We start from the raw sequence: 27,162 nt of genomic DNA on the forward strand, positions 1-27,162 counted from the left end.
TAAGTTATCACGCATTTATTTATTATCTAATTTTTAATACACTGCTAAAATAGAACAATTTATCATTCTGCCTGGGCATTTGTTTTAAATGTGGTTCTTTCAGTGCCTTGGTGATGGTCTTCCAGAAGATGGCTGAGGCTGCCTGAATTTTGAAAGACCCACAACAGAATCAGCAAAGGTATAAATGTTATATTCATGATGCTGAAGGTTCTTGTAGGTAGAATTATCGAATTCTTCTGGAGCAGGCTCAGCAGCTGCTGGGGTCTCTGTGAAAACAAACGGTAACTGGTGACTATAAGGATGCCACACCAGAGGGCAATATTCTTAATTACTGAGTCAGCCTTCATATACTGCCAGATCCCTCATCCAGCCAACATTAATTAAACACACACACACACACACACAAAAAGCTAAAATAAAAGGGTAAGTTTACTAAGTTCTGCTGGTACCTTGTCTGGTTTTAAAGCAGCACATTAGTATGCAGTAGGGGAACAGGAATCAGTACAAGTCATCTAATGTATCATAGCTTTTAAAATCCAAACTACCACCGAATGCTGGGGGTGGATAGGGCAGAACATTTCATTTGTATTTTGAAGACATACTCCTGGCTTTTTATAGTTGCCTTGGTTTTCACTGCAGCCAGAACAGTAGGTGACATTCTTAGCAAGCCGGGAGAGGCAAAGAAGCAGTACAAATGATACACCTTCGTGTCAGACCATGAGATACAGCTATTAGAACTACTTTACAAATTGATTTTTTTTTCTATGGGGAGAAGTGATGGAATTATTGAGATGTCCACAGTTTAATTTCAAATGTGGTTATACTGAACAGTAATATATCAAGAGCCTTGATGTAAATTTCCTTTCTTCTAAATATAATCTAAGCTTTGTATCAGCTCTTCTTACTAAAAGAATAATCTAATAAAATTATTCAGAACTCCTTACTTCACATTAAAACCAACATTAACTCTTACACTTTTAGAATATTATGCAAATTTAGGCAGTACCATTTACATAAAAGGCTCCTGCTACAAGCTGATTTTACAACCAAGGAAATTGCAAGAAATAAAAACTTTACTCCCAATATTAATTTATTATCATATACCCGGAGTTTTAATAATAAGACAGACATAAGCATAATCTAGTGAAAAGCTTCATCATATAAATGCATATGTAGTGTTTTAGGTTAGATTGTATTAAGCTTCTTTTTGTAATACAACCATCTACAATAAAAATACAAGAACTCAAGCAACTGAACACCAGAATTTCCCTTTAATTATGACATAATTATTGCAATGTAATGCTATCAGTTTAAGAGCGTGTATCCATAAGGTTTAGCAAGACTTGCTTATAAAGCACAATGCATTAAGCCGTGGTTTCAGCAAAACAGCACATACAGCCTATGAAAGGAAATATCCCTGTGCCTACTGCTCATTTCCCACTGAGACAGCGCATAGGAGACAACACTACAGATATAAAAGCCAGATGATGCGGTCTTTGCTGCAAATAGCCCGAAGAACAGGCAATTGTAAGCAAGTGCACATTCAACCTGCGAGAGAGTTGTTCTGAATTAAGAGACAGATGCTCAGGAAGAAAAGCAGATGGAATCTCATTTTTCCTGCCCAAATACACTGTACTTGGCTTCTCAAAGGGAAAAATTACCCTGAGTTCATCCTCCCCATACTTCAAGCTTCATCCATGCTTTCTCTCTTAAAGAACATGCATTTCACAGGATGTTCTTCCGAAATGAATCAGAGGTATATTTCTGAGTTACCATGCTACTATTTTGCTATTTACTTAGCAGTTAAAGTCAGCAGTTTTTGCTGACTGCTTAGCATGCCTTCTCCACAAAGTGGATGACATCACCTTAACATCCAGGTTTGTAATGGGAAAAATTGCTTTTACATCTTCAGTGCACCTGCTGCAGTTTGCAGATGAACAACAGAACACAGGAACAAGACAGAAATACAAGTTACAGAAGGTATCATTAACTGTGAACATTAAACATGGAAAAGCAGTAGCTGTTCTCAAACAAGGCCTCAAAAGGAAGAGAGAACAAGATGCGCCTGGACGTACCAGTGATGCTCTTGAACATGGCATAGCCAGGTTTGACTCTGCTACCCCCTGGCACCCAAAGACATTACACCAGCAGTAAAAGGGTGTGAACTTGCCTGTACTAACTCCCACCTTTCCTATAGCCACTGCAGCAGAGTCCTCTAGCACATACCCAACAGCAATTTTTCCACTGTCACAGCCTTAACCACCTTCCCAGAACCAGAGAAGCTCAACAGCAGAAGTGCCATTTTCAGCTAAGCCAGGTCCTACCCACAAGGGGTTTGCTGGTGTGGTTATGATGGTGATGGGTCTGAGGGACAGTGGTACTACTGCCCCATCAATACAGATCTGCAGGAAAAGTTTGTCCCGTGGGCTTAACCTTTTTCTGAATTTACAGCATCAGAGTAGAGAAGGCTACTTCATAGATCTTCAGTGTGTCATAATCCTCACCTTGAATCAGCACATTTTAAGACCAATTCATCCCTCTCATACTTGAAGTTAACTGAACTCATTTTTGGGTCTTCCTATCAACTTCGATGTGGAAAAAAATAATACTTAGGTGTCTAGAGCTCCACTGTGGATGAATGGAGAGAAAAGCATCATCTGTCAATAAATACAGACAGCCTTTCTTCTTTTTTTTTTTCCTTAAGCAAGCTTCTGCTGGTGACTATTAAGGAGGAACAAGTAAATGAAAACGTCACTTACAAACAGTGCTGCATTTTACCATTTGAGTTGCAGTCAGGTAACAAGGTAACCTTAGCCGCCAACTCTTAAAGCAGATCAAATTATGATCCAACTAACCCCCTAAAACAGAAGGCAGTACTGCATCCTGGAAACCAATGTACAAAAGCAATTATGTGTCACTTAACCTGGTTAGACACTTCACAGAATCACAAAATGGTTGATGTTAGAAGACACCTCTGGAGGTCATCTGGTTCAACCCCAAATACTCAAGCACTGTCAACTACAGCAGGCTTCCCAGGATCGTGTTCACACAGCTTCTGAATGTTTCCAAGGATAGAGACTCCACCACCTCTCCAGACAACCTGTGCCAAATCTCCATCACTCTCACAGTAAAGTGTTTCTCAATGTTCAGGAAAAACCCTGTGTTTCAGTTTGTACCCACTGCCTCTTGTCCTGTCACTGGGTACCACTGGAAAGTGTCTTATCTCTGCTGTCTTGGCACTCTCCCTTCAGGTATTTACATACATTGATGATATTCCCTGGAGCCTTCTCTTCTCTGGACTGAAGAGTCTCAGCTCTCTTAGACTTTCCTCACAGGAAAGATACTCCAGTCCCTTCATCATCTTTGTGGTCCTTTACTCAACTCTCTCCAGTAGCTCCATGTCTCTCTTGTATTGAGGAGCCCAGAACTGAACATGGCACTCCAGATGCACCTCATCAGGGACGGAGCACCTCCCCCAGCCTGCTCACAACACTCCTACTGCAGCCCAGGATACCACTGGTGGTCTTTGCCACAAGGGCATATTGCTGGTTCACGTTCAACTTGCTGTTCACCTGGACCCCCAGGGCCTTTCCTGCAAGGATATCACCTGAAGGATGATATCCAATAAGCTTTATGATTATGCTGCTTTTACTTCCAAACAGGCAAGTTCTGCAATTCAAAGCCAGCAACCGGAAGTGGGGCCTTAAGGATGGTATGCTGCCCAAGTTGAAAGGCAAGAATGGTAAGCCTCTACAGATGAGGACAGAGGAGCATTTGCTGTTGAAATATACAGAATGAGATCAGTAGGGAAGTTAACAGGACTGGTAGTAAATAAGAAGAGTACGTTAGATATGGAAGTGTCGCTAGGGAGATGATTATATGAAGCATAAAACATATCAGTGTTTCCTCCCCAACTCAGTATAAAAGCTGGGTTATAAGGTCAACTCTGTGCTACTTCAACATGACTCACAGTCTACCAATCTCAGAATCAATACTCATTTCTGGCATTACACTACGATTTCTTGAAGTCTACTGAAATCTGAAACGCTGCAAGATTTAAAAGAGAAAGACAACAGGACTTAGGCAAAAATCAGATGGCATCAAATTTGGCTCAAGAGAAAGGCAGCTACCAAATCCTTCTGAGAAAAGAGAAGAGGAAAACCAAGTTTTGTCATATAAAACCCGTGATTTTGCTCACTGTGCAAACAATCTTGTTTTCATTTTATAAGTAACCGGCTTATGAAACTACAAATACAGTGAAATGAAGATCGCTTCCTTTCACAGCATAACTGGAAACTGAGCGCTACTGAGTGCTTATAACAACTGAGTAAGGAACAAGAATTTATGTTCCAGAAAGTGACTGCTACACAGTTAGCTTCAGTATAAACATCAGAGAATCACGAACAGAAAAGATTTGGAAACTCTTTAAAAAAAGTTAAACCCTAGCCCAGATGAATCAATACAGTTCAAACAATATAAAGTTGTACCCTCTATTGTGCTTCTTTCTCCAATCTGGACTCCTGCTTCCTGAATGGTCTCCTCCTTTGCTGTTGTGCCCACCACCAACATCGTGCTTGCAGAAATCTCTTTTTCTAGTTTATGAGCAGTTACTTCTTCTGCTTCTGACTCCTGTGCCTTCTTCACCTTTTTTTCTTCTCCTCTGAGTATGAATTTTTGTTTTTTGTCTTCCTGAGTCACTGATGAAGCTTTCACCTGAATAGCTGCTACTTGGGTTCCAATGGACGTTTTATCCAAATAATCAGATTTATGAGTGACACTGCTCGGGTCTTGGCTTTCAACCATGTCTGGTTCCAAGACCAGCTTCTGCTGACTTGCCTTTTTTGGTGTTGATTTTACTTTGGGGTCTCTTGCTTTGGATTTTGATGTTTCATGGTTGACTGCTGTTTTAGAAAATGTGACCTGCTTGGTAGGAGACACATCAGTTTCTGTTTTGTGTGGCTTCTTCTTAGCTACATATTCTTTGCGGGATTTCTGGGACAAGTTCTCTTTTGCTACCATTGATGCCTTTACTGCTATGTTTTCAGAAAAGATGGAATCTCGCCTAGGAAACTCAACTTTAGTTTTAATGGCAACTTCTGAACCATTGTTTTCTTCCTCAGAATCTGAGCTAGAATCTGAGCTAGAAGATGAAGTTTCTTCCTCAACTAACTCTTTCCTCAGGCCTCCTTCTGTTGCAGGTGTAGTGAGGTTTTCCTCCTCGACAGAAGCAGCAACTACTCGCTGAGGAAATGCAACCACAGTTTTTCTTGACATGAACATCCTCGTGTCTTCAGCAGAAGGTTTTGAAGCTTCCTTGAGGTTAGGACTAGAAATGCTCTCACCTTTGTTTGCAGATACTAAGAGAGAGCTAGAAGACAACATTTTAGGAAATTCAGCTGGTGCCTTGATGGCTAGCAGCTTGGTGCTTCCCTGTGGTCCCACTACATCTAGGAAACGGCATAAAGAGGATTATCATCATTATATCCGACACCGCTGTTAATTAGTGATCTTAGTCATAAAATTTAACTTTCTGAGATAACACGGTACAAAAAGCAAATCATAATAAGTTATTATAGTAAATACAGGCATTGCAAACCAGAAAGTTTTAAGACATTTTAAGTTAAAGAAACTGGAGTTCTAGCTAGCACTTAACAGTTTTTGCTGCTGCAATCCTGAAACACATGAGATAATGCCTTTTGCTCCTTGCTTGGCCAGACTCCTTGCAAAAGTTGTTTTTCTCTGTTCTTCAATTCTGCATCACTGAAAATGGTTTACAGACATCTTCCTATCTCAGATGAACATTAAGATAGCTTGTTAGCCAAGCTCTTCAAATATGCTGCAACAAAGATAATATTTGTCTACGAACAAGCCAGCGAAGCAGAAGACACAGTAAACAGACATAGCAATAGCCAGCCTCTTGCATTAGTTATCTCTAAAGCAGCAGGGAGGGAGGAGTCCTGAGAGACAAAGTAGCAGAATAAGAGATACCTCAGGCCATACATGAAAGTATGTGTCCATGTGACCTACCAACTGAACTGTCTAACACAGTTTAACATTATCTTCTTATCTCCTCCAGTCTTCACTGTCTCCACTTCCTAATTTTGGTTTGAGACTTCTTCGCAAAAAAAGTGTTAGAAGATCTCCTAATGCTTCATGTTAGCCTGCCTTTATTTCTTCTCCGCCATGGATACTTTCATTAAGCTAAATTCTCCAGACAAGGAGAGAAGAGAAAGCAGCAACCTTCAGGCTCTTTCAGAGAGCACCAAATATCCCTTGGATGCTTGTGCCAAGGATATCTTCAAGAGGCTGATCAACAGTGAATGCTGTTGTGGTTACAGAAAACAGGAGGACAAGGAGGACTGGAAGCACATTAAGAAGATACATTACTGCTGAAATTTGCTACAACAAAGCCAACTCCATTATGAGTTGCACTACTTCCAACCAGCAGTGTAATTCAACAGATTTCCACTCTACTGTGCAGATTTATCTGCACAGTTTGGAAACCTAGATCTACTTTACAAGATCATAAAACAGATGCAGTTTTCCCCCTTGATAGTATTTTACGGTAATACCTTGTATGATCCAAGGAGCTACTATAATTAGTTATGAATAGAAATAAGTCTTTAGCAATGTCCAAATGAAAACATCACAGAAGAGGCAGATACATAAAAAGCAAAGTATTTAAGAAAAAAAAATCAGAATTCTTAACATAAGTACAAACGAAAAAAATATCAGTTCAGTATACAGATAATACTTTTGAATAATTTCTGGCACATACTTCTCTCTGCCAGAAGGTGCAGAGTGGGGAGGGAGGGCAGGGGGAAGCGGGAGGATGAGCAGCCGCCTTTGAAAGAAGCCTGACTCCCTGCACAGACTGACACAGACAAACAGCAGCCTGTAGAAACTAACCTGTGAGGAAACATCACTCAGGGTTGAAAAGTTCTTCAAAGAAGTGTACAGGAAGGTCAAACTAACACAAGAATGACCAAAGGGATGACAGACAAGTGAAAGCTGAGCAAAGGTTGAAGAAGTATTAATGCTAGGACATCATAAGAAACCAAGAAGGCAGGTAACATCCAACTTGACCATTTACAGTAGATGTCACTGGAAAAATACTTTAAACAGTAATATTTGAATATGTGAAAAGATATGTGTTTCAGCTTTTAATCATAAAGCCTAATACAACTAGTACAAACACTTTAATTATGGTACTTCAAACTTTGTACCACTTGATCTGTAGTTGCATCATTTTGCCAAAAGAACACCACATCCAAATCAGTAACAAGAATATTATTGCCAGATGCATTCTTACTGGTGCTTGTAACATCAGTATCATTATCGGAACATGTTTAAAACATGTCTGTGCTCTGAAAGGTAGCATGCAGAAATTACAGGTCTATTCCCCATCATTGACTTCAGAGGTAAAATGACCATTTTATCAAAGCAAAGAAAATTTGCACGCCTTGTTCCAGCTAAAATCTGAAAAAGACAGCTGCATCCTATACACCTTACCCAACCTTAACCATTTGCAGGGGAAACAGCTGGCTGAAAGAGGTGGCCTAATAAGTCTCCTGACACCTTCTGAAATCAGAGCTGCAGGACAATGAATCTAGAAAATGATGCTGAAGTACATCGCAAATACACTTAAAATAATGCGTAAAAAAATAATTAAAAGTGATTTGTTGTTCAATCAAGCTTGTATCAATCAAGCTTGCAGAAAAGGCTTTCTTAAAGGAACAACAAAACTTTTAATTGCCCTGGCATTTAAGAAGCTAACATTAGAAGCCGGAACTACTCTTTCAGTGATCTTTTCCGCAGCCATCAACAACTCTGATCGCTCCTACACACGGTCCCATGGAGCTTTGCTGCTTAAGCAACTGTATCTCTAATTTGGGATGGGAATCCTACTCACTGAATGAGTGAGCCCCTTTTTACAACCAGCATTTTGCACAAAATATCCCCTGTATTCATGTTTTGACTTTGGTCAGGGCCAGAATCAGTTCAAATACTTCCAAATGTCAAATGCACTGCAGCATCTAAACCCAGGTCCACGTACCGCTTTGTTTGCAAACCTATGAGGCAAGAAGCATTATAAATAAATTTAACACAGCAGGGCTGTGGTAGTTTTTGCAGCTTCTCAACACTGTTGTGTGGAGTAGATATTCGGATCTTGCAAGTCCTTCTTTCTACAAAATAGGATGCTTTTTGACCCTCATAATCCAAACATTTCAAAAGGTAAGGGGGAACATCTGAAGTTCAAAACCAGATTTTGCACCTCATTAAAAAAGTAACTTGCTACATTCATTTCCATCAAATTTCAGGCAACTTGCAAAGCTGCTTTTTATTCAGACAAAGGTAATGATAGCTCTCCTTAAGCCTGGTCAAGCATCACAGCAGCTAATACTAAGGTGAAGGTAAACAGGAAAGAAGTGTCAACCTTGTAGCATGGCCTACGAATATAAACTACGAAGACCCATTCCCACCAGATTTTAGGTACGTTTGAACAGAAATCTCTGTTTTTACATTATGACCTTCCACTTTCTTGGCCTGCATACCAGCTGCTCAGAGATGTGGCCTTGAGCATTGCTAAGGTCATCTTGCCTACTTAAAGACAACGGGAGAGACCTTAACTCCAGAGGGGCACTCCCTAGTCCGACAGGCAGATAAACTTCCACGGTCTGGGCATCACCACAGGGCACAGAAACCTCCAGAGGCTGTAGGGGAGGACGCTTCGCCACCTTGCTGCCTGAGCACCAGAAAACGGTGCCGCCCTGCCTTAAACACCCGGTAACATTTATTTACACCCCACGACGAAACAAACGTCTTACTCGTTGGTGGCGGCGCCGTCCCGGAGCCCACGGGTCTGGTGCAGAGCGCGGCCGAGGGAGCCGCCCCTCGCAGCCCCCGGGCCTCCAGCCGCAACACCTGCAAGGCACCGTGTAATAAAAAGTGAACAGAACGGGACAAAAGTGACACAGGGAACCCCGAGGGGAATCCATGCCCGCCTCCCACCTCACTGCGGGGCCCAATGCGCATGCGCACTTCCACCCCCGGGCCCGTTGCGCAGGTGCCCGCCGCCTCGCCTAAGGCGAGGCGGCGGGCACCTGCGCAACGGGCCCGGGGGGAAAGGAGGTGACCGGTGCCGTCGAGAGGAGCCGAGCAACCGCGCGGAGGGGACGTGCGGCCCGGAGGAGCTCCTCGCAGCCCCTTACCTTGCGGGTGGCCGCCCGGCCGCAGCCGAGCACCGAGGGAGCCGCCATCTTGACGTGAGCCCGAGGCGGTGCGGCGCGGCGCGCGGATGGGGGCGGTGCCGGGACCTCCCGGTGGGTGGGGCCTAAGCGGCGAGGCTCCGCCCCTTTCGGGAAGCGGGGGCGAGGGCGGGGTGCGTGTGTTTCGGGGCACTCCTGTGAGCCAGCAGTGTGCCCAGGTGGCCAAGGGGGCCAACAGCATCCTGGCTTGTGTCAGGAATAGCGTGGCCAGCGGGACCAGGGCGGTGATCGTCAACTTGCACTCGGCGCTGGTGAGGCTGCACCTCGAATCCTGTGTTCAGTTTTGGGCCCCTCACTATGAGACAGACATTGAAGTGCCGGAGAGAGTTCAGAGGAGGCAATGAAGCTGGTGAGGGGTCTGGAGCACAAGTCTGATGAGGAGCAGCTGAGGGAACTGGGGCTGTTCAGCCTGGAGGAAAGGAGGCTGAGGGGAGACCTGATCGCTGTCTGCAACTACCTGAAAGGAGGTTGTAGCATGGAGGGGGTTGGTCTCTTCTCCTGAGTAGCAAGTGATAGGATTAGAGGAAATGGCCTCAAGTTGTAACAGAGGAGGTTTAGATTGGACATTACAGAATCACAGAATGTTAGGGATTGGAAGGGACCTCAAAAGATCATCCAGTCCAACCCCCCTGCCAGAGCAGGAACACCCAGATGAGGTTACACAGGAAGGCGTCCAGGCGGGTTTTGAATGTCTCCAGAGAAGGAGACTCCACAACCTCCCTGGGCAGCCTGTTCCAGTGTTCCGTCACCCTCACCGTGAAGAAGTTTCTTCTCATATTGAAGTGGAACCTCCTGTGCTCCACTTTGTACCCATTGCCCCATGTCTTATCATTGGTCGTCACCGAGAAGAGCCTGGCTCCATCCTCCTGACACTCACCCTTTATATATTTGTAAACATTAATGAGGTCACCCCTCAGTCTCCTCCAAGCTAAAGAGCCCCAGCTCCCTCAGTCTTTCCTCATAAGGGAGAAATTTCTTCACGGAAAGGGTTGTCAGGCGTTGGCACAGGCCGCCCAGGGAAGTGGTGGAGTCACCGTCCCTGGAGGGGTTTAAAAGATGTATAGATGAGGTTCTTAGGGACGTGGTTTAGTGCCGGTGTTGGGTTAACGGTTGGACTTCATGATCTTCAGGATCTCTTCCAATCAAAGTAATCCTATGACAGCTCGCCCCCGCGGCCTCCCCCCCACCCCCAACTGCGCAGGCGTGGTAGGGGCTGTACGTCATTGTGTCCTGGCGGTGACGTCTATACCCTGCGCCGGCCGTGGCGCGCACGTGGCGCTGTTGACGCATGGAGGGTGGCGGGGGCAGCGGGGGCCGCAGCCCCGGTCCCCGGCCGGCGCTGGCGCTCCGCGGGGCGCTGATGGCCGCCAGCGGCGGCAGCCGGGTCCTGGCGGCGCGGTACAGGGAGCTCGGGTCAGTGCGGGGCGGGGCCGGGGCCGGCGGGGCCGCGGATCGGAGCGGCAGAGGCCGCCCCGCTGCCGGGGGCTGCCCCAGGGTGGGGGAGGCACCGCAGGTCCCCTGGGCCTCCTGCGGGGTAGCCGGGGGCGGTGATGGGGGCGTGCGGGAGGCTCCGCCCGTGCCTGCCTTTCGGGGGGGGCTCTGCGTGTCCCAGCGCAGGCCTTTGGGGGCTCCGTGTGTGCGTTTTCCCGTTACTGAATGTCACTTTAAAGCATTTTAGTCTTAACGGTTTTGTGGCACGATTATGCACCGCGAAGTGCACATCGCTGGTATGTGAACAACAGGGTAAATGCTGGTGACAAATATGTTAATTCGGACAAAAGTGAAATTTCGTGATTCCTTTGCCAACAGATGACTTTTTTTTTGGCATGTGTTCACAGTTCAAGGTTTTAAGCTTCTACTGCATCTGTAGCACTTTGGGAGCCCATTTGACAGGAGTGGTTCCTCGAGATAGGGGTCCGTTGCACAAATAACCGCAAAATAATGGCATGTTACAAGAGAGTTGTCACTCTTCATAGTTAAGCTCATGGTTGTTCTAGTTCCAGTGTTTTTAGTCTGTTGTTTTTATATTCGCAGTGATGATAGTCTCTTCATGTACGATTGTATCAATGCGGAAAAGAAGACCTTAGGAAATCAAGGGTGAGAAAATCTGCTTTGGCAATCTGCTCTTTTCCTAGATGGTGCATCTTCTCCTGAGGTTATGTGACAGTGAAAATAATAAAAGAAAGTCATGGGATGACTCCTTGATCCGGTGATGGCCAGGTTGCTTTTGCTAACCCTGGTGGCTTTATATGTATGTATTCTTTCGTTTCTGTTTCATCCCAGAGGAGAGTCTGTACACCTTTTTCTATTTTAGAAAAACATCCATAGCATAAGCAATTCTTCTGTATGGCTCTTGTCAGTCAAGACATTTATGGAAAAATGTTGCGTTTTTTATTAGCCCATCTAATACAGTTAGGAAAAAAAACCCCAACAAAACACAGACCAGTTACATAGCTTCTCCTCCAGGTCTATTCTGTATGTCATGAGATTTCAAAACCCGAAAAAGTCTTTTTCTTAGTTTAAATTCAATCGCTGGATATTGTTTTAGCTGTAGCAAATGTAACTGTTTTCTTCTAAATTTGTATCAAGATCTGCTAGCACACACCCTAGTTTGTTTTTATTTAAGCAGGTACTGATACATGTGTAGACCTTATATCAGTTTCCTTTTTCTTTGCACTAATGTTCAAGTTGGCTCAACATTTTAAGCACAAATAAAACTTTCCCCGTTGTACTTTGTTGTTCCCCTTCTCTCTATTAGGCAGGATGGAAAACAGACAGATAAAGGAAGTGATGACATCCTAGCTTTTGCTCTCTCCCCATCAGGAGATTATTTTGCCTTGACAGATGACAGCAAATGTCTGATTCTGTTCCGTACGACGCCTTCCTGGGAATGTGTTAGCATCAGGTAAGGAAGCAGGATGGTGCACGTCACTTTGTTTTAGAGTTATGGCTGATTAGAGTTATAAAACAATAGTACTTGGGATGTTGCTATTTGTTATCACTAAGCTTCCTTTTTTTTTTTTTGTTTAACCTTTTACTTGCTCAAGCAAACTTAATGTTCATCGGAATTCAAAGATATTTGTCAAGAAGTGGTGTGTGGTGTGCGCCACACCAAGGATGGGAATGCAGATGTTTATATTATTGGCCAAGGAAAGGAATAATCTCATTTCTTGTTCCAAAATACAATATTTGCATCTTTAAGAACTGAAACTTTACCCGCTCGTAGTGAACATGTAAGATTTGGCCTGTAAGAATGATACTGAGTGGTTTAGTGAGTGCACTGTCTATTTCTCTTGATTTGGAGGAGGTGATGTTTTGGGGAGTTTATGGGCTCTCTTAAAAGCATATCTGTAGAGATGCTGCCAACTGTTTCCCTTCTGTAGTACGGTCCTCTCGAGAAAATGGTCCGTAGCTGTCCACCAGAGGTCCTCTGGTTACAAGTTTTCTGCTGCTGCTTGTGACAATTGTCTATGAAAAGGGGGACCATCAGGGAGTTCCAGAGGAAGTACCTCAGGATGTGACATCTGTGCTTCTGTTGGTCTCTGACAAATGCGAGGCCCTGGTTGCAAAAGGAAAAGGAATCTCTGTCAGCTTGGCTGTGTGTGTAGGGTACATGGTGGACATTTGGTGGCTTAACCGATATTGTAGTGAGTGGGTAATCACCAGCAAAATGAGAAATGGCAAATTCTGTTCATTCTGCGTTCCGTCTTCCCTGCTGCCCTGCTGTGTATGTCTTGCGTTTGATATTTCAGTTTTCTGCTAAAAGATCTACTAGGACCACAGCTGTTTTTTTGGGGGAACATCACTATCTCCTGTTATGAAACTGGTAATGCAGGCAGAAGGGTCTCTGCATGAAAAAAAGAATGCCAAAGTTGAGCTATATATCTTGCATTGGTGTTTTGTGGCAAGCTGTATAAAAGGTTTTAGGTGGTGCTGGATTTTGTAGTCAGCTCATTTCAGACAAGTGAAACTTTTGAATCTTTGTGTTTAAGATCAAAAGCAGTACAATGAACTTGCAGCAAGACTCTTGTGTTGGCAAGGTAACCTGTTTTGAAACTGTCCTGCCTGAGCCTTCATTGTGTTTGTAGGCTTTCTTATCCTATATGTTTTCCCATTGTTATGGTGTTCCCTTAAACAGTCACTAAAACGTATTAGAATTTCTGTCTTCTTACCTGAAGTACAATATATTGTTCTTTTGCCTCCAGACGGTCAATGAGTTTCAGAGTAGGTGAACAGAAATGTCCATTTGCTGTGGTTCTCAATGGCCACAGTCCTGTGTTAACGCACAGGACACAGAGGACTTTGGACAAGAGGTGTTATGAAAAGCATAACAGTAATAACAATAGCTGTTAAGTTGCAGAAGCGTTGTCCAGACTTAGTGATTAAAGCTTTTTTAAAACTTGTTTTCTGACATATATGGTCCTTAAGTTTATCTGAATAGTTGTAAGAAAACAGTTACCTGCTACGCTGGCAACTGGAACTATAAGATACTGGCAGATGATGAGGGAAAGTCAGAGTTCAAGTTCGGAGCTTCGTCTGGACGAGGTACCCTAAGGCTGTGGCTCTGACTCTGGGTGCGAGGAGGAAGAGTCCTTGAGGCTCACGAGGAAGGGCTTCCTTTTACGGTACAAAGTGGCAACTGGAGAAGTAGTCTCAACACAGTTTTTAGATGTGCTGCTGCAAAGGACTTTTACTAGGAGAACTCCTACCTTATGTTCTCTTTTCTGCATGTGTAACTTGTATTCTTTTTATGGAGAGTGCAGGAAACTCTACCAGCTTTATTTAGAGTACTGGCAGGCTGCCTAGGCAAGATGCTCAGTTGAGAAGGTACCGAAGCAAAATGCAGGCTTAATGTTCTCTCCTTTTTTTTCTCCCACCCCTCAGGTGTTTGCTATTACATAGTTCAGTCATTGAATAGGTCTCAAATGTGCTATTTCAGCATCGTACCTTCCCTTAACATTATTCTCATCGCTGCCATTTCAAGAATGTTGCATCTGAGAGCTTTTATCTTCGTTGTTTTAACTGGGTCTGAATCCAGACTTAATGAAGCTGCCATCCAGAGCTGTTCAGACTATGCCATTTTTCTTTCAGGTCTGTGAACAGGAGATGTACTTCCCTGATTATTACAGCTGCAGACGATAAGATTCTGGTTGCAGACAAGTCTGGTGATCTCTATTCTTACTCAATAACAGAACCCCAAGCAGATGGAAAACTTGAGCTGGGTCACTTGTCTCTGCTCTTGGATGTGGTAAGTCAGTGTACAAACCTGCGTTTCTGCTTGTGTTTGGGTCTTGCATTGTTGCTCTTGTCCCCGATTTGGGAGGTCTTTTTTTATGTAAATGGAGTATGTGGTCTTAAATTCTTCCTATTGAGTTTGCGTCTGCAGAGTTTGGTCAGGAAGCAAGCTTACTACCGGGTTATCTATTCTGGGAGCGTGCACGTTCAAAAAGTTACAGTCACAGAAGACTTGGTGATAGAATGTGTATGGGAATTCATCCAGTCTGTCATGTCAGTTGAGCTCTTCAATGTGATAAAATTTCTTTCTTTGTAAGATGCAGTCAGACTTCTGCCTGTACTGTTGAAGCTCAGCGGCTTTCACTGGACCCAGTAGTCAGTGTTGCTTGTCTTAGCGAGAAAGTTGCTGTCATAAAGACTTACACTTCCATTGTCGGTGGAAAAGTGTTGTTTAATGTTTGTACCTGCCATTCAGAGTCAGGAGGAAAAGTTTACTGCTTATCTTGTTTTCCCCTGGTTAGGGAGAATTGCATAAAAACAAGCATTAAACTACTGGGCATTAAAACTCTCCCTTTACCAACAGGCACTGAGTCCTGATGACCGGTATATCCTAACTGCAGACAGAGATGAGAAGATCAGAGTCAGCTTGGCAAAGGCTCCTTATTGTATTGTATCCTACTGTCTGGGACACAAAGAGTAAGTTTGTTGTGTGCAGAAGTTATTGTGTGCAGCTCTTCACTGTGGCTCAGTGGATAAATGATTATCTCCTCAAATCACGTTAAACAACAGCTAAGTCTGTGTTAGAATCATATAATGGTTTGGGTTGGAAGGGACATTTAAAGCTCATCTCGTCCAACCCCCCTGCAATGAGCAGGGACATGTTCAACTAGATCAGGTGGCTCAGAGCCTTGTAATTAGCTTGATGTAGAGAATCTCTTTGTTTATTATAAGGTTCTATTTAAAATTGGTGTTTTCTGTTTGTATGTTGAAAGACCAGAGTGTCATGCAAGAGAGTTCAACTTTTCACTACTTTCCCTTTAGGTTTGTGAGCAAAATACTTGTAATACCCAACTATCCTGATCTGCTCTTGTCAGCTTCTGGGGTATGTATTGCAATTTCTTAAAAAAATATATTTCTTTCTTGAAAATTTAGGATTTAAAACCATTTTTTTCCATGTGTTTCCCCTAAGTTCCTTGGGATACTTGGAATAAACTCTCATGGTTTACAACATACTCCCTCTCTCTCTCTTTCCCCACCTTTCTCAGCTTTCTGTTCAGTGTTAAGCCAGTCTGTTGCTAGATAATACAAGCTATTTACTGTGTCTGTAGCAAGACTAGCTTCTTATTAAGATCTTTGGAATGGAGAAATTGCAAAGACCTCAGGTTTTCTTCATCATTAACTCTTGCTTTGGAGCACAGATGAACTTTAATCATTGGACTATTTAAACAACTTTGAAGCAGATGGATATTACGTCAGCCCGCCATAATAATGAGTGTCTTGAGAATTAACAGCCTTAGATTCACAGATTTTTTTTAGAGCTTTTAAGATGAAAAAACTGATCCTTATTCACCTTCCCACTTGTTTTCCCCTGTGAGACTTGTTCTGAGTTACATCCTTGTCTCTATGTCCTCATAATACATCCAGTGCATGTTGTATAGAGATTGCAGTGCAATGCTGCTCAATGCTTGGATGAGGACTGAAGAAGTGAGTGTTCTCTCCTTTCCCTCCCCTCAGCCCTTTTCTTAAATTGATGGGATTCTGCCAGACCTGTACAGAGTGAGTAGATGGAGTCAGCCTAAAAGAAAGGAAACAATATTCTTTGTTTCCCAGACTACCAAAGCTGCATAGGAAACAAATAATGTTTTCTGTGAATATGTGAAAATTGTAGTAATTCTTAGCATTTGGTTTCAGCTGATGCTCTTGCTTCCCCAAGGCTCTTGTCTCTTGTTCCTCTTATTCTTTAAGCAACTCTAGCATTAGTGCTGTGTGCGGCTGTATTTGATTCTTAGCAAATGCTCTTTGATGACTCTGTTTTTCCAGAGAGCTGTTTAGCTTCTCTCCAGGAGGTTACTAAATCAGTGCGAATTTGGGTGATAACAAGAGTGGGGGCGGAGAAGGGCAACCTGAAAGAATTGCCATTAAAATGCTGAGCACATGGATTACTGTGCTGTTTGAGAAAGACTTGAAATGCACTTCTCCGACCACCCAATTTCCACTTCAAAAGGAGAATTAAAATTAGCATGATTTAATAATTTAGAATGGAGGGGAAAAAAATATGTTAATGCTTTATCTGCAATTTCAGGTCTTAACTAAGTGACTATTTAGCAACTTCTGTGAGAAGCTCCTCAGGGAAATTGGATTTAGCTGAAGGCCATGAGTTGTCTCTCTTTTCCTGAGGTGCTGTTAGTAATAGACTTGTATCTGCTTCCATCTGTCCAGGACTCGACTCTGAGACTTTGGGAGTACAAAAGCGGAGAAGAAGTGCACTGCTGTCATCTGAGTAGTATCTGTGGGCCAGAGACTACCAAAACTGACCAGGTACGTCAATATGTGTTAGTGCTTTTGCTATCCTTCTGACCCTTGTGACTCCAAAACATGTTTGTTGCATTTTGTTAGGGGTGCTTCTCTTATCTCAGTGGGTTTGGAAGTTATGTGAGACCTGGAAACTGTTACATTATCTTGGGATTTTGGGAAGGGAAGAAAGTCCGTGGAATCCGTTCCTGTGTCTTGTGTGCAGTTCTAAAAAGTGCCAAGCAGTGACCAAAAGAAGCTGTTTGTGATTCTTCCCAAATAGAAGTTCGGCACACTGGACAAAGCCTTCACTTGAATTTTTTCCAAAAGCACAGGTGCCTTTGTCTCTTAGCCAGAAAATATCTTGTAACACTGGAAAGATCTAAAAAAATCACTCATTTTTAAAAATACTTAAAATTTCAAGTGTTAAAGTTGCAATTTATCTGAGCAAAAAGAAGCTTTGTAACATGCAGGTGATCTCCTGTGCCCCGGACTGTGGCCATGAGCACCATAATGTGTGGTGAGAAGGGAGCACCACAGGTTGATTCTCTATTCCTCGGGGTTAATGCTGCACTGCTGCTTGTGCTCTCTAACATCTTCATCTTTGCCAGTGTTAGGAGATTCTTGGTATGAATTGGTCCTGTGAGGGAGCTTGGAGACAGGCTCCTGCGCCCAACCCCAGCCCTGCAGGGTGGGTGACAAGCTGGGCAGCCACAGGGCACTTAGGCTTTTACAGTAGCTAAGGGTGCTGCCTGCATCTTCTGGTGTTTCTTTCTGGTGATGCCATCTCTTGTCTTGCAGATCCTGACAGCTTTTCATTTCATAAAGTGTGAGGTGAGAAGAGCAGGATAACTTCCTCCTCTTCATTGCCATCAGTGTTCTGTTTGGGCTGTAGCAGCTCAGGTAGCATAGGAAAGCCACAGAGCATTCCTGCACAATCTGAGCTTCAGGTTATTGAGTTTACCCTGTTGCCCCTCTGGAAGTTTCAGGCTCACTGTGCTAATTTCCATGACCTTGAATTCTAGAATGATTTATCTTTGCAAGTGAAGCTTTCCCAACAAGTTCCCAAAGGACCACAGATTTATTCTTGCTGCCTTTCCCCTCCCAGCAGGGCTGAGGTTGACTTATTATTAGATAAGTCTCCATTCAGTTTTGTTTCCTGGAGCACGAGGTTGAGACAGTTTGATGTGCAACTTTCCAGTCTAAAGCTTTTGTCTTTACTGCTGCTTCAGTGTTTTGTGGAAAACGTCATATTAAAGCTGTTTCTTTACATTTGTCAATGTCACAGGGGTGTTCTGATCTTTCCCAAGGTGTGTCCGTGTGCAAGCACCAAGTGGCTTTTCAGCCTCTTGTTATCTTCCAATGTCCCGGTGTGTCACAATCTTATCTAATGAGCGCTTCACAAACGACTAGGATGCTAGTGTTCCAGTATTTAAAGGGTGGCTACAAAGAAGACTCCCTTTTTACAAGGAGTCACATGGAAGATACAAGGGCTAATGGGTACAAGTTGCTCCTGGGGAAATTCCAATTGGACACAAGAGGGAAATTTTCCATGATGAGAACAATCAGCCATTGGAATAATCTGCCCAGGGAAGTGGTGGATTCCCCAACATTGGACACTTTTAATATTCAGCTGGGCAGGGTGCTCGGCCATCTTGTCTAGACTGTGCTTTTGCCAAGAAAGGTTGGACCAGATGATCCTTGTGGTCCCTTCCAACCTGGTGTTCTGTAGTTCTATGATCTGTAACCAGTCACCTGCAACAGTACTGCCCTGGGGAGTCAAAACACTGGGCTTGTTCCTTTGGGTTGTTCTGAAGCTGGACAGTGTCCAAAATTAAAATGTAGGAGTCCTGTGTGAAAACTAGATACCGCAGGAGCTCTCCTTAGCTTGAAGCCTGTACATCAGTGGTGTCTTACGTACATGTTTGGGGTGCTACTGTGATTTGGGATGCTGATCTGATGTGAGCGGTGATTCTGGTGGTATTTGATCTCTGGTTTTGTTCTTCTTGTCGCATGCATTGGCATATGACCTATTAGCAGTGAAACAGGACTCATTCTTGTCCCTGCTGTGTGTATCATATTAAGCCAGCTGCTAATCAGTCGGGTCATTAAAGAGTTGTCCAATTTACCATGCACAATGCTGGGTGTGTTTTTCGTGTGAATATCTAAAAACACATCTTCCTCTGAAGACCAGAGCTGTCTCCCAGTTGTTAGGTGACTGGGAAGCCTGTAGCTATGCACAGCTCTTGAGGCAAATCCACTGCAGAATTTGTATTCAGGCTGAAATTGAATTGAAAAGTTCTGTCTTTCCTCCCTTGTGTTTTGTTGTGGTTTTGGTTAGTCGAAGTGTGGTGTGCAGTCAGGAGCCATTCCTGGGGATCTCTGAGATTCTTTGCTGTCGGTGTAGGCCTGGCCTGATCTTGTTAGTGAGATTCCCAGTTACTGAACTGGAGCACAACCCATGGAAGGGCCAAGCTCCTAGGGACAGACGTGACAATTCAAGGTTTTTTCTGTACAGAAGACATCAGCAAGTTGTTCTTTGTGTTGGAGTAATAACATGCAACTTTCTGTCTGTACGTAAGCCCAGGAAGGCACCCACTTGCATCAGAGCATTCAAAGCTGAGATACTGGACATCTTGGTTTTGTCCTAGAGTTCCTGTTAGCAGGAATTCAGAGTATCATCTATATTGGCGATTTAACCTACTTCTGAACTTTCACGTATACTTCAAAAAACACCTGTGCCAGAGACCTCCCATACACATTCACAAGGTATCTGGCTCATTTCAGCTTGAGTTTAGTGCTTGAAATCTTTGCAGTAGCTATTACTGGTTTTTTGGTTGTGGTTTGTTTTTGTTTTGTTTTCTTTTTCCACAAGTAAAAAACCAAATGTATCATATTAGGTGACAAGCCCATCTAGCTGGTATCCTCTTATAGTCTGGGTGCAGCAGGAGTTGAGTGAGGAAGGGAGAATTAAGATTGAGGCAAACCTACAAAATTACTTCATCAGGTATAGCCTTCTGGAAATAAGCGGCTTGGGGAGTTTCACAGCGAAACTGTTTTAGCTTTGTGTTCAAAAGTAGCAAATGAGAGTGTTTTGTTGAAACAACATAGTTTGATAGCCATCAAATCCATGTCTGCAGTAATGTTGCAAGGTATTTCTTTTGGAGGGAAGAATGGTTTTATTTTAAAATACTTTGCCTTCTGGCTTTATTGGATCATTAAGGGCTAGTAAGCAACCAGCTGTGAAGTGGGGAATCTTATCAATTTCAAAAATGCTACTTGTTGCTCAGACTGGCTTAGCATTTAGTAAGATAGCTTGCGCGTAAATTAACAGTGCTTGATTCCACACTGAATCCTAACTCCATTGCTTACAAATAAGTTTATTAAAAAATAATCTTAAACTATATAATAAACCTTGGATGTAGCACTGGATAAACTAATAAATGTTAGAGGGAAAAAACTTGTTGCTTCAAGCAGGAGCTTCTATCCACTGCCATATATTTCTCTTACTGGTGATCTTGGAAGCCTCAGGCTGGCCTGTTCCTTGAATCTGTGCAATTCTGCTTACTGCCCACTCTTACAGGCATTTTAAAATCTGTCTTCAGTGACACTAAATTTGCACAATGCTTGAGGGGCGCAGAAGACTTGGTTGTCTCCCAGAATTTGTACGTACTTGAACAGTGGTCAGGCAGTGTCCTAGTGATTACAGACAGATAAATGACAGAATTAAACCTTAATGCGGTGCATTGCCACCTTTGTGCCGTATTGCTACACAGCTGTCAATATGTACTTTTTTTCAGAACAATTACTGTCTTGATGGCCAGCAGGACCAAAGGGGAAAGGAGAATTGTGCTTTGCTGGCGTCGTAGTGCTAGAAATGCCAGAGATGGTGTCTGGTGGTAGTAGTTAGTCATGCTGTGTATCCAGGTGTAGCAAAGATCATCTTCACAATCTAGTGTGATATTTATAGTCTGAATTTAAGAGAACGGTTTCTGGAGTCAGCGCTTTGTAGGTTGTAACTAGCACACTCTCTGCAAGTGACTCTGGCAACTAAAGATCAGCTGGCGATATAAGTGTTTTTTCTTTCATGTTCCATTTCCTTTTTACCATTGATAACCACTGTGAATGCACTGAAGCTTGAAATGCAACTTGAAGCACAATGATAATGGAATCATCAGTAATGGTGGGTCATGTGCACACATAAACGTGGGTTTATTTTGCTTGGCAGATGATGAGTATGTGTCTGTTTGGGGAATGTAGGAGTGTTTTTGAGCAGTGTAGGATTGGTTTCAGCTGTTTGGTTGCAGATCCTCAGCTCATTTTCCCACTAGAATGGGAGTAATTCTCTAATTTCGTAGTGCTACATAAATACTTTTTCTGCTTTGTAGCTTTCACCTCATCTGATTCTCTTGACAGAAGAAGCTTGTTTAAAGTCCAGAACATGAATTGCACAACTCTACCCCGGTGCTCCAGTACATTAATTTTTTATAGGGTCACCTCTTCTCACAGATGACATCAAAAGTTAATTTTAAGGCGTTGGCAGGCTGATAACAGTGTCATATAAATGCTGAATAAGTTCAGAGAGTATCAAGTGAACATCTGTTTATTACAGACTGCTCTTGTAGCTCTTTTAAGTTAACTGATTTCACAGGCTTGTCCTTGAACAAGATACTACTCTGGGGCTTGCATTCACTTGGCTTGCATTCACCTACCCACACATGGAAAGGAAAGAGCTTGCAAAGAAGTTGCATTTTCTTGTCTCTGTCCATCCGTGAATAACACTTGGTGCAAATAAAAAAAGCCTCCTCTTCCCTCCCCCAAGTGAGGGTGGGGGAGAGCTGCTGCATAATTCAAGTTCACAGAACCCTTTGTCTCTCTGACAGAGCACTCAGCTGTGTAGGTGGGCACTTCCCATCACTGTTCTTGCCCTGCATGTTTGTCATGAGACAGGCAGAGCTTTGTTATTAGAAATAAATACAATAGGAACTGTCAGTTATACTCTAACACTGTGGTGTAAATGGCTCCGCAGTGCAATAACTACATTTAGATGTATTAGCTATAGAGAACCTTTGTGATTCAGCACACTCATACTACTTGGTATTTGGAACTGTAAGCATTTTTTACGTCCGTGTTAAACAGCAGTCCTGGGTCCCGATGCTAAATGTGGAGTAACAACTTAGTATTTCTGCAGAGTAGCAACATGAGTCCCATCTGCTCCCAAGAGCTCTGAAATATATCATCCTTGTGTTAATGTTTTCTATAAAGTGCTCCTCTTCTGTCCAAACAGGCAATGGAGTATGTAAGTGAAAAGTGTGTGCATGCCATTGTTCTTGCTTCCCCCCCATGAGATTGTATCACACGATGGATTTTTTTTTTCCCTCATGTGCTGGAGATGCACTGTGTCACCCTGGTTTTCAGCTATATTTATACCATTAATTAACCTTCTCGCAGTTGGTTTACCTTTTAGTAGTTGTATCATGTACTGTTGACAAAATAGCTTCTGGTATTAAACTTGCTGACTTGAATGTTTGGAAGCTGTACAGCTTGTTTTGCTTTCCTACATTGATTACAAAATTCCAAAACAAGCACCCTGACAACACCTATACATCAGCTGGTAGCTCAAAGGGTGAAATCTTGTGGTTACTCCCAAATTCAGGTTAACCTGGTGAACCAAAGGTTCTGTCTAGTGACCAGTGTCGTGTTAGGGAAAGAGGCGAAGGCTGGAAAGGAGATAAAAGGAAAGAGGACTTCAGGATGCATCTGAATTCTGCCAACAGAGTGTCAAGAAGATGTATTTTCTCTGCCCTATATGGAATAACTCACTACTTCTCTGTTAGGAAGGTTTTATTAATCAGAAGTGCTGGTGTTATCGCTACTTATAAAATATACTTGAGAACCAGCCTTTTGCCTTTGCAGTTTTGTCTTTCACATTATATAACAGATACGTTTGAAAAAGTGCTCTGGGGCATCTTCTTGCGGTTTCTCTGCGCCTCCCAAGTTCTTACTTCCCACTCAAGGAGCCTTAAATCAGTTGTTACGTATTTCAAGTAGTGTGGTTTGTGCAGCAAAGGTATTTCTCTGATTCTCTCCCAGATAAAACTATATATCTTCTAGATTAGGAGTGTGGTGCAGGGTGTTTTGGTTTTGTTTTTAATGAGGAAAATGGCCTCAGGCAGTCTTGCTGTGTTCTTCAGAACACGTTTTCTGTTAAGTTATATGACTTCACTCAGACACAGGTCGTAAAATAGACAATGCAGCAAGGATGTTAGCTATGCTTCACTATCTTCTTTTTTTTTTTTTAACATACATAGCAGGTAATGGCTTGTGTTTATAATAATCTCTAAGGTGCTAGTGTGATATCCTGGCAGAGCAGGCTTAATGTTGATATGTTTGCCATTAACATTGCAGGAGAGAATGTTAGAAGGTGGTGTACTTTTCCTTCATCTGTTATTAGCTTGTCTATTAAGAGTAGTTCACTAAAACCTTTTCATTTGATCTCTGGATGACTGTGAACGGAGAAGTGTGGAAAACTTCCTAACATAGCAAACACTGGTACAAAAATATACTTGACTGCAGTTTAAAGGTAGTAATGTTGCTTAACTTGCTGTAAATTAAGACATCTGCAAGATTTTAAAGGCTAGGACATGAAATGGAATGTGAATATTCTGCCTATAAATGGTCTTAACTTACAAAGATGTTTAATTTTCTCTTCCCAATAGAAATACCCTGTGTCAAGAATAACTTACTGCTGTCAAGGTGGTTATGTTGCTGTTCTGTGTGACAGGTAAGAATAAATGGAATAATGCCTAAAATCATCACAGCTCCTGCAAAGGCAAGAGCAGCTTTCCCTGTTGGCTGCCCTAACCCTGCGTGAACTTGCAGTACTTGATTCTGCCCCTCTGCTCCGGTGAGACCCCACCTGGAGTACTTTGTCCAGCTCTGGGGCCCTCAGTACAGGAGGGACATGGACCTGTTGGAGAGGGGCCAGAGGAGGCCACAGAAATGATCAGAGGGCTGGAACAGCTCTTCTGTGAGGACAGGCTGAGACAGCTGGGGTTGTTCAGCCTGGAGAAGAGAAGGCTCCGGAGAGACCTTATTGCAACATTTCAGTACTTAAAAGGGGCCTATGAGACCGATGGGGACAGACTTTTTAGCAGGGCCTGTTACGACAGGACAAGGGATGATGGTTTTAAACTAAAGGAGTTGGGATTCAGACCAGACATGAGGAGGAAATTTTCTACAATGCAGGTGGTGAAACACTGGCCCAGGTTGCCCAGAGAGGTGGTAGATGCCCCATCCCTGGAGACATTCCAGGCCAGGCTGGACGGGGCTCTGAGCAATCTGATCTAATTGAAGATGTCCCTGCTCATGGCAGGGGGGTTGGACTAGATGACCTCTGAAGGTCCCTTCCAACCCAAACCATTCTATGATTCTGCTTGGTAGGGTGGATCTCCAAGCATCCCAGGCATTCTTGCGGCCTCACAGGGAGACTTTGAGTGTTTGTTGTACTTGGTCTGAGGGCAGAAGTGAGTGCAAGGGTTACCTGGCTTAGTTAAATTTTGCAATCTTTGTGATGCCTCTCTCTCATGGGAGGAAATGCAAGGCTAGGGTGCATGAGAGCCCTGCACAGTGCTCAGGATGTCTCCCTAAATTGCTGTGCCTGACTCATGTGTTTTGGACCCCATTTTGTTCAGGGTGCTGTGGCGATGGAGCAGCCAAAATCCTGTTACCGTGTTCTGCTCCTGTAAATGGGTTCTGTTTAAAATTGCCGAGAGGCTTCATTGACTTTTGGCTTCAAATGTATGTGTTTGCCTAAGGAGAGAGTGCCTGGGAGCTGAAGGGCATCAGCACTGAGGAACCTTACAAGTCCAGCTGATGGGGAAATATCAGGAGTGGACAAGCCCTTTTCACCTCTCTTTCCACAGCATCTTAAGCCTGCTAAAGAAGCTGTTCTTCCTGACAAAAGCTTGCCGACAGGAAAGGGAGAGATTGCCAGAGCTGCCTATACAGTGAAATTGTCAATCTGTCCCCTCAGTGGACTTGCCCTTCCCCAGACTGAGGAGCCTTAACTGCTTCCCATCACACCTTCTGCATGGGCATCCACGCTGGTCCTGGAAGGGGAAGCCGTGTAAGCCAAGGGCTGTGCCAGTGTCACTCAGCCCAGGGGCTGTGCTGTGTTCTGTATCAGGCTTTTATTTCCCACTTCACAGCCCCGTGTTTCTAAACAGGGCTGTCATGTGGAGCTGGTAGGCTGCTCAGGAGGGAGCCAAGACGTCCTGCCCGGCACACTGGGGACCTGTCTGAGGGAGGTTAGGAACCTCTGCATGTAGAGGCTGTGGCTATTAGAGGAGTGAGTGCTGAGGGAGAGGTGGAGCTGAGTGCAGTGCCAGAGTCCTGTTCTTCAGTTGTTTCAAGGCTTCCTGTCCTCCTCATTCCCTCCTCCCTTCCTTGGCATGTAATTCCTGTTTTATTTTGACTGGTGCTCAGCTATATATTCCTTCAAGTGAAGCCATGTAGGCCAGTGTGCTATGATGCAACACTCCTGATAGAAATCCTTAGTAATCTTTATGAAATTTCCTTTATTGCCTTTTCTTTTAAAGAAAAGGCAACACTGACTGCTTTTACTTTCATATAACACTTTAAAAGCCACTTGATGTATTAGGTATTTGCAGCCTCTGCCTCAGATCATGTAAGCAAACTGCACTTCAAGTGCTAGAATATTTTTTGCAATTCCTAATGACTTTGCTTTGGCTCTTTTTGGAACTGGAGTGGGTGTTGGTAGTTCGCTGTACAAGTGATGGCTGTAGGTGGATTTGGTAATAATGGTAATTAAGTTTTTCCTCTCAAAAGTATTCCCACAGTCTACATCTTTCAGCTTGATGCCATTGCCCAGCAGCTAGTTTACAGACAGCAAATCTCTTCAAAACACAAAGTTTGGGACATTGCATTTGAGGAAATGGGAGATCTATGGATTTTGCAGGAAGACAAGGAAGCTCCTCTTCAATTGTACAGACCATGTGATGAACAGTGGAAGGTAAGTACTTTTGTTGTGTTAACAGGATGAATGTTTTGTGTTGTCTTGAGGCTGTAACAAAAATGGAGTAAACTACATTCCGTGAAAGCGAAATGGCAAACTTCTCTATGTCTTGAGAAAAAGTCATAGATACACCTCTCATTCTACTTCTCACCTGCATATAATGCAAAGCTGCTGAGAGCTTGTTGTGAATATCAATTTCTTCTCTGGTAAAGCTAACATCTGGCATAGCAGGATCAAGCAGAGCGTTTGTCTGCTGTTACGCTCAGTACTTTTTAAACCATTGTCTGTGCTTTCTGTGTTCTACACTTGATTATTTTAAAAACCCACAACACAACAAAATCCCTTTGTGGTTTGCTCAGGAATGCTTCCTACACAGCCTTGCCTGTGCCTGCCTCTGAGGATCCTTTGGGGCACAAGGCATTCTGGGAGCATTAAGGGGATTTTTTTTTTCACTATGAACAGGGAGTTAAGTTTGAGGGATGTGCTGTCAAGTTCTATGTAACAGCCTATTAAACAACTGGAAACCCGCTTGTTATCCTTGTAAATCTCCAGCTAATTATGGTATAGTTGTGAAATGGTTTTCAGTGAAATTTCTAAGGATGTTCTTTGACTCTTGCATGTTCCTTTTAATATTCGTTTTCCTCACATATTAGTAAGTGGGAATCCATTTTCTTTTCCTTCAAGCCACAAGGCTTCCCTAGCAGGACGTATGATCTCAGGCCAGGTTTCTGTAGCAGCCCTGGAAAAAACGAGCCTAGGAGAGATCATGGAGGGCTTGCACTTGCTCTCCTTTCGCTGTAGTTGTCTGAGAGCTGTTGCATTTTTCAGTGCGCTGTGAAACATGAGATTGTTTATTCCCAAAATATCATGCAATGTTCCTTGTTTTCCCAGGCTGTAACTGATGACAAAGGATTACAGAAGATGTCAAAATATCTTCAAGACAACTGGACAGTGTTTGAAGGTGAGAAATTTGGCCTAAAGTCCCAGAAAATGCTGTTTTTACAGCCAAAGCATAAGATTTAGGAGCATGATTAGAGTTCAGGTGTTGGTTTAGCTGGCTGCTGAAGTCACTTAATCTTTCCGTTTTCTCAGTTTCATCACTCCATCTGG

At 43.3% G+C, this 27,162-nt stretch overlaps 2 protein-coding genes across 6 annotated transcripts in view; one reads left to right on the forward strand and one right to left on the reverse strand.

The window, feature by feature from the left end:
• NDUFV3 (NADH:ubiquinone oxidoreductase subunit V3) lies at positions 1-9,310 on the reverse strand. 4 transcript variants are annotated; one of them, XM_065628045.1, is made up of 4 exons: positions 9,213-9,310; positions 8,829-8,925; positions 4,488-5,447; positions 1-266 (listed from the first exon to the last, which is right to left on the reverse strand). In XM_065628045.1, exons 1-4 carry the CDS (start codon positions 9,258-9,260, stop codon positions 100-102), a joined length of 1,272 nt encoding a protein of 423 aa, XP_065484117.1. In that variant the 5' UTR covers positions 9,261-9,310; the 3' UTR covers positions 1-99. The 4 variants fall into 4 exon arrangements, with proteins under 4 accessions (XP_065484117.1, XP_065484135.1, XP_065484143.1 ...); XM_065628063.1 differs by lacking the exon at positions 9,213-9,310 and adding an exon at positions 6,910-6,970 and having other exon boundaries at positions 4,488-5,368; positions 8,829-8,917; XM_065628071.1 differs by lacking the exon at positions 4,488-5,447.
• WDR4 (WD repeat domain 4) overlaps positions 9,181-27,162 on the forward strand; it is a 21,234-nt gene continuing 3,252 nt past the window's right edge. The window contains exons 1-10 of one of the 2 annotated variants that reach the window (XM_065628094.1): positions 9,181-9,266; positions 11,304-11,366; positions 12,028-12,174; positions 14,361-14,517; positions 15,088-15,200; positions 15,546-15,606; positions 16,944-17,042; positions 23,735-23,799; positions 25,866-26,049; positions 26,944-27,013. In XM_065628094.1, coding sequence (XP_065484166.1) covers positions 11,320-11,366; positions 12,028-12,174; positions 14,361-14,517; positions 15,088-15,200; positions 15,546-15,606; positions 16,944-17,042; positions 23,735-23,799; positions 25,866-26,049; positions 26,944-27,013 — 943 coding nt within the window. In that variant the 5' untranslated portion in view covers positions 9,181-9,266; positions 11,304-11,319. Of the gene's footprint in view, positions 9,267-10,557; positions 10,683-11,303; positions 11,367-12,027; positions 12,175-14,360; positions 14,518-15,087; positions 15,201-15,545; positions 15,607-16,943; positions 17,043-23,734; positions 23,800-25,865; positions 26,050-26,943; positions 27,014-27,162 lie in introns of those variants that run through there. The other variant, XM_065628085.1, reaches the window with a different exon arrangement.

Source organism: Caloenas nicobarica, chromosome 1 (assembly GCF_036013445.1).
Source record: "Caloenas nicobarica isolate bCalNic1 chromosome 1, bCalNic1.hap1, whole genome shotgun sequence".
NCBI lineage: Eukaryota > Metazoa > Chordata > Aves > Columbiformes > Columbidae > Caloenas > Caloenas nicobarica.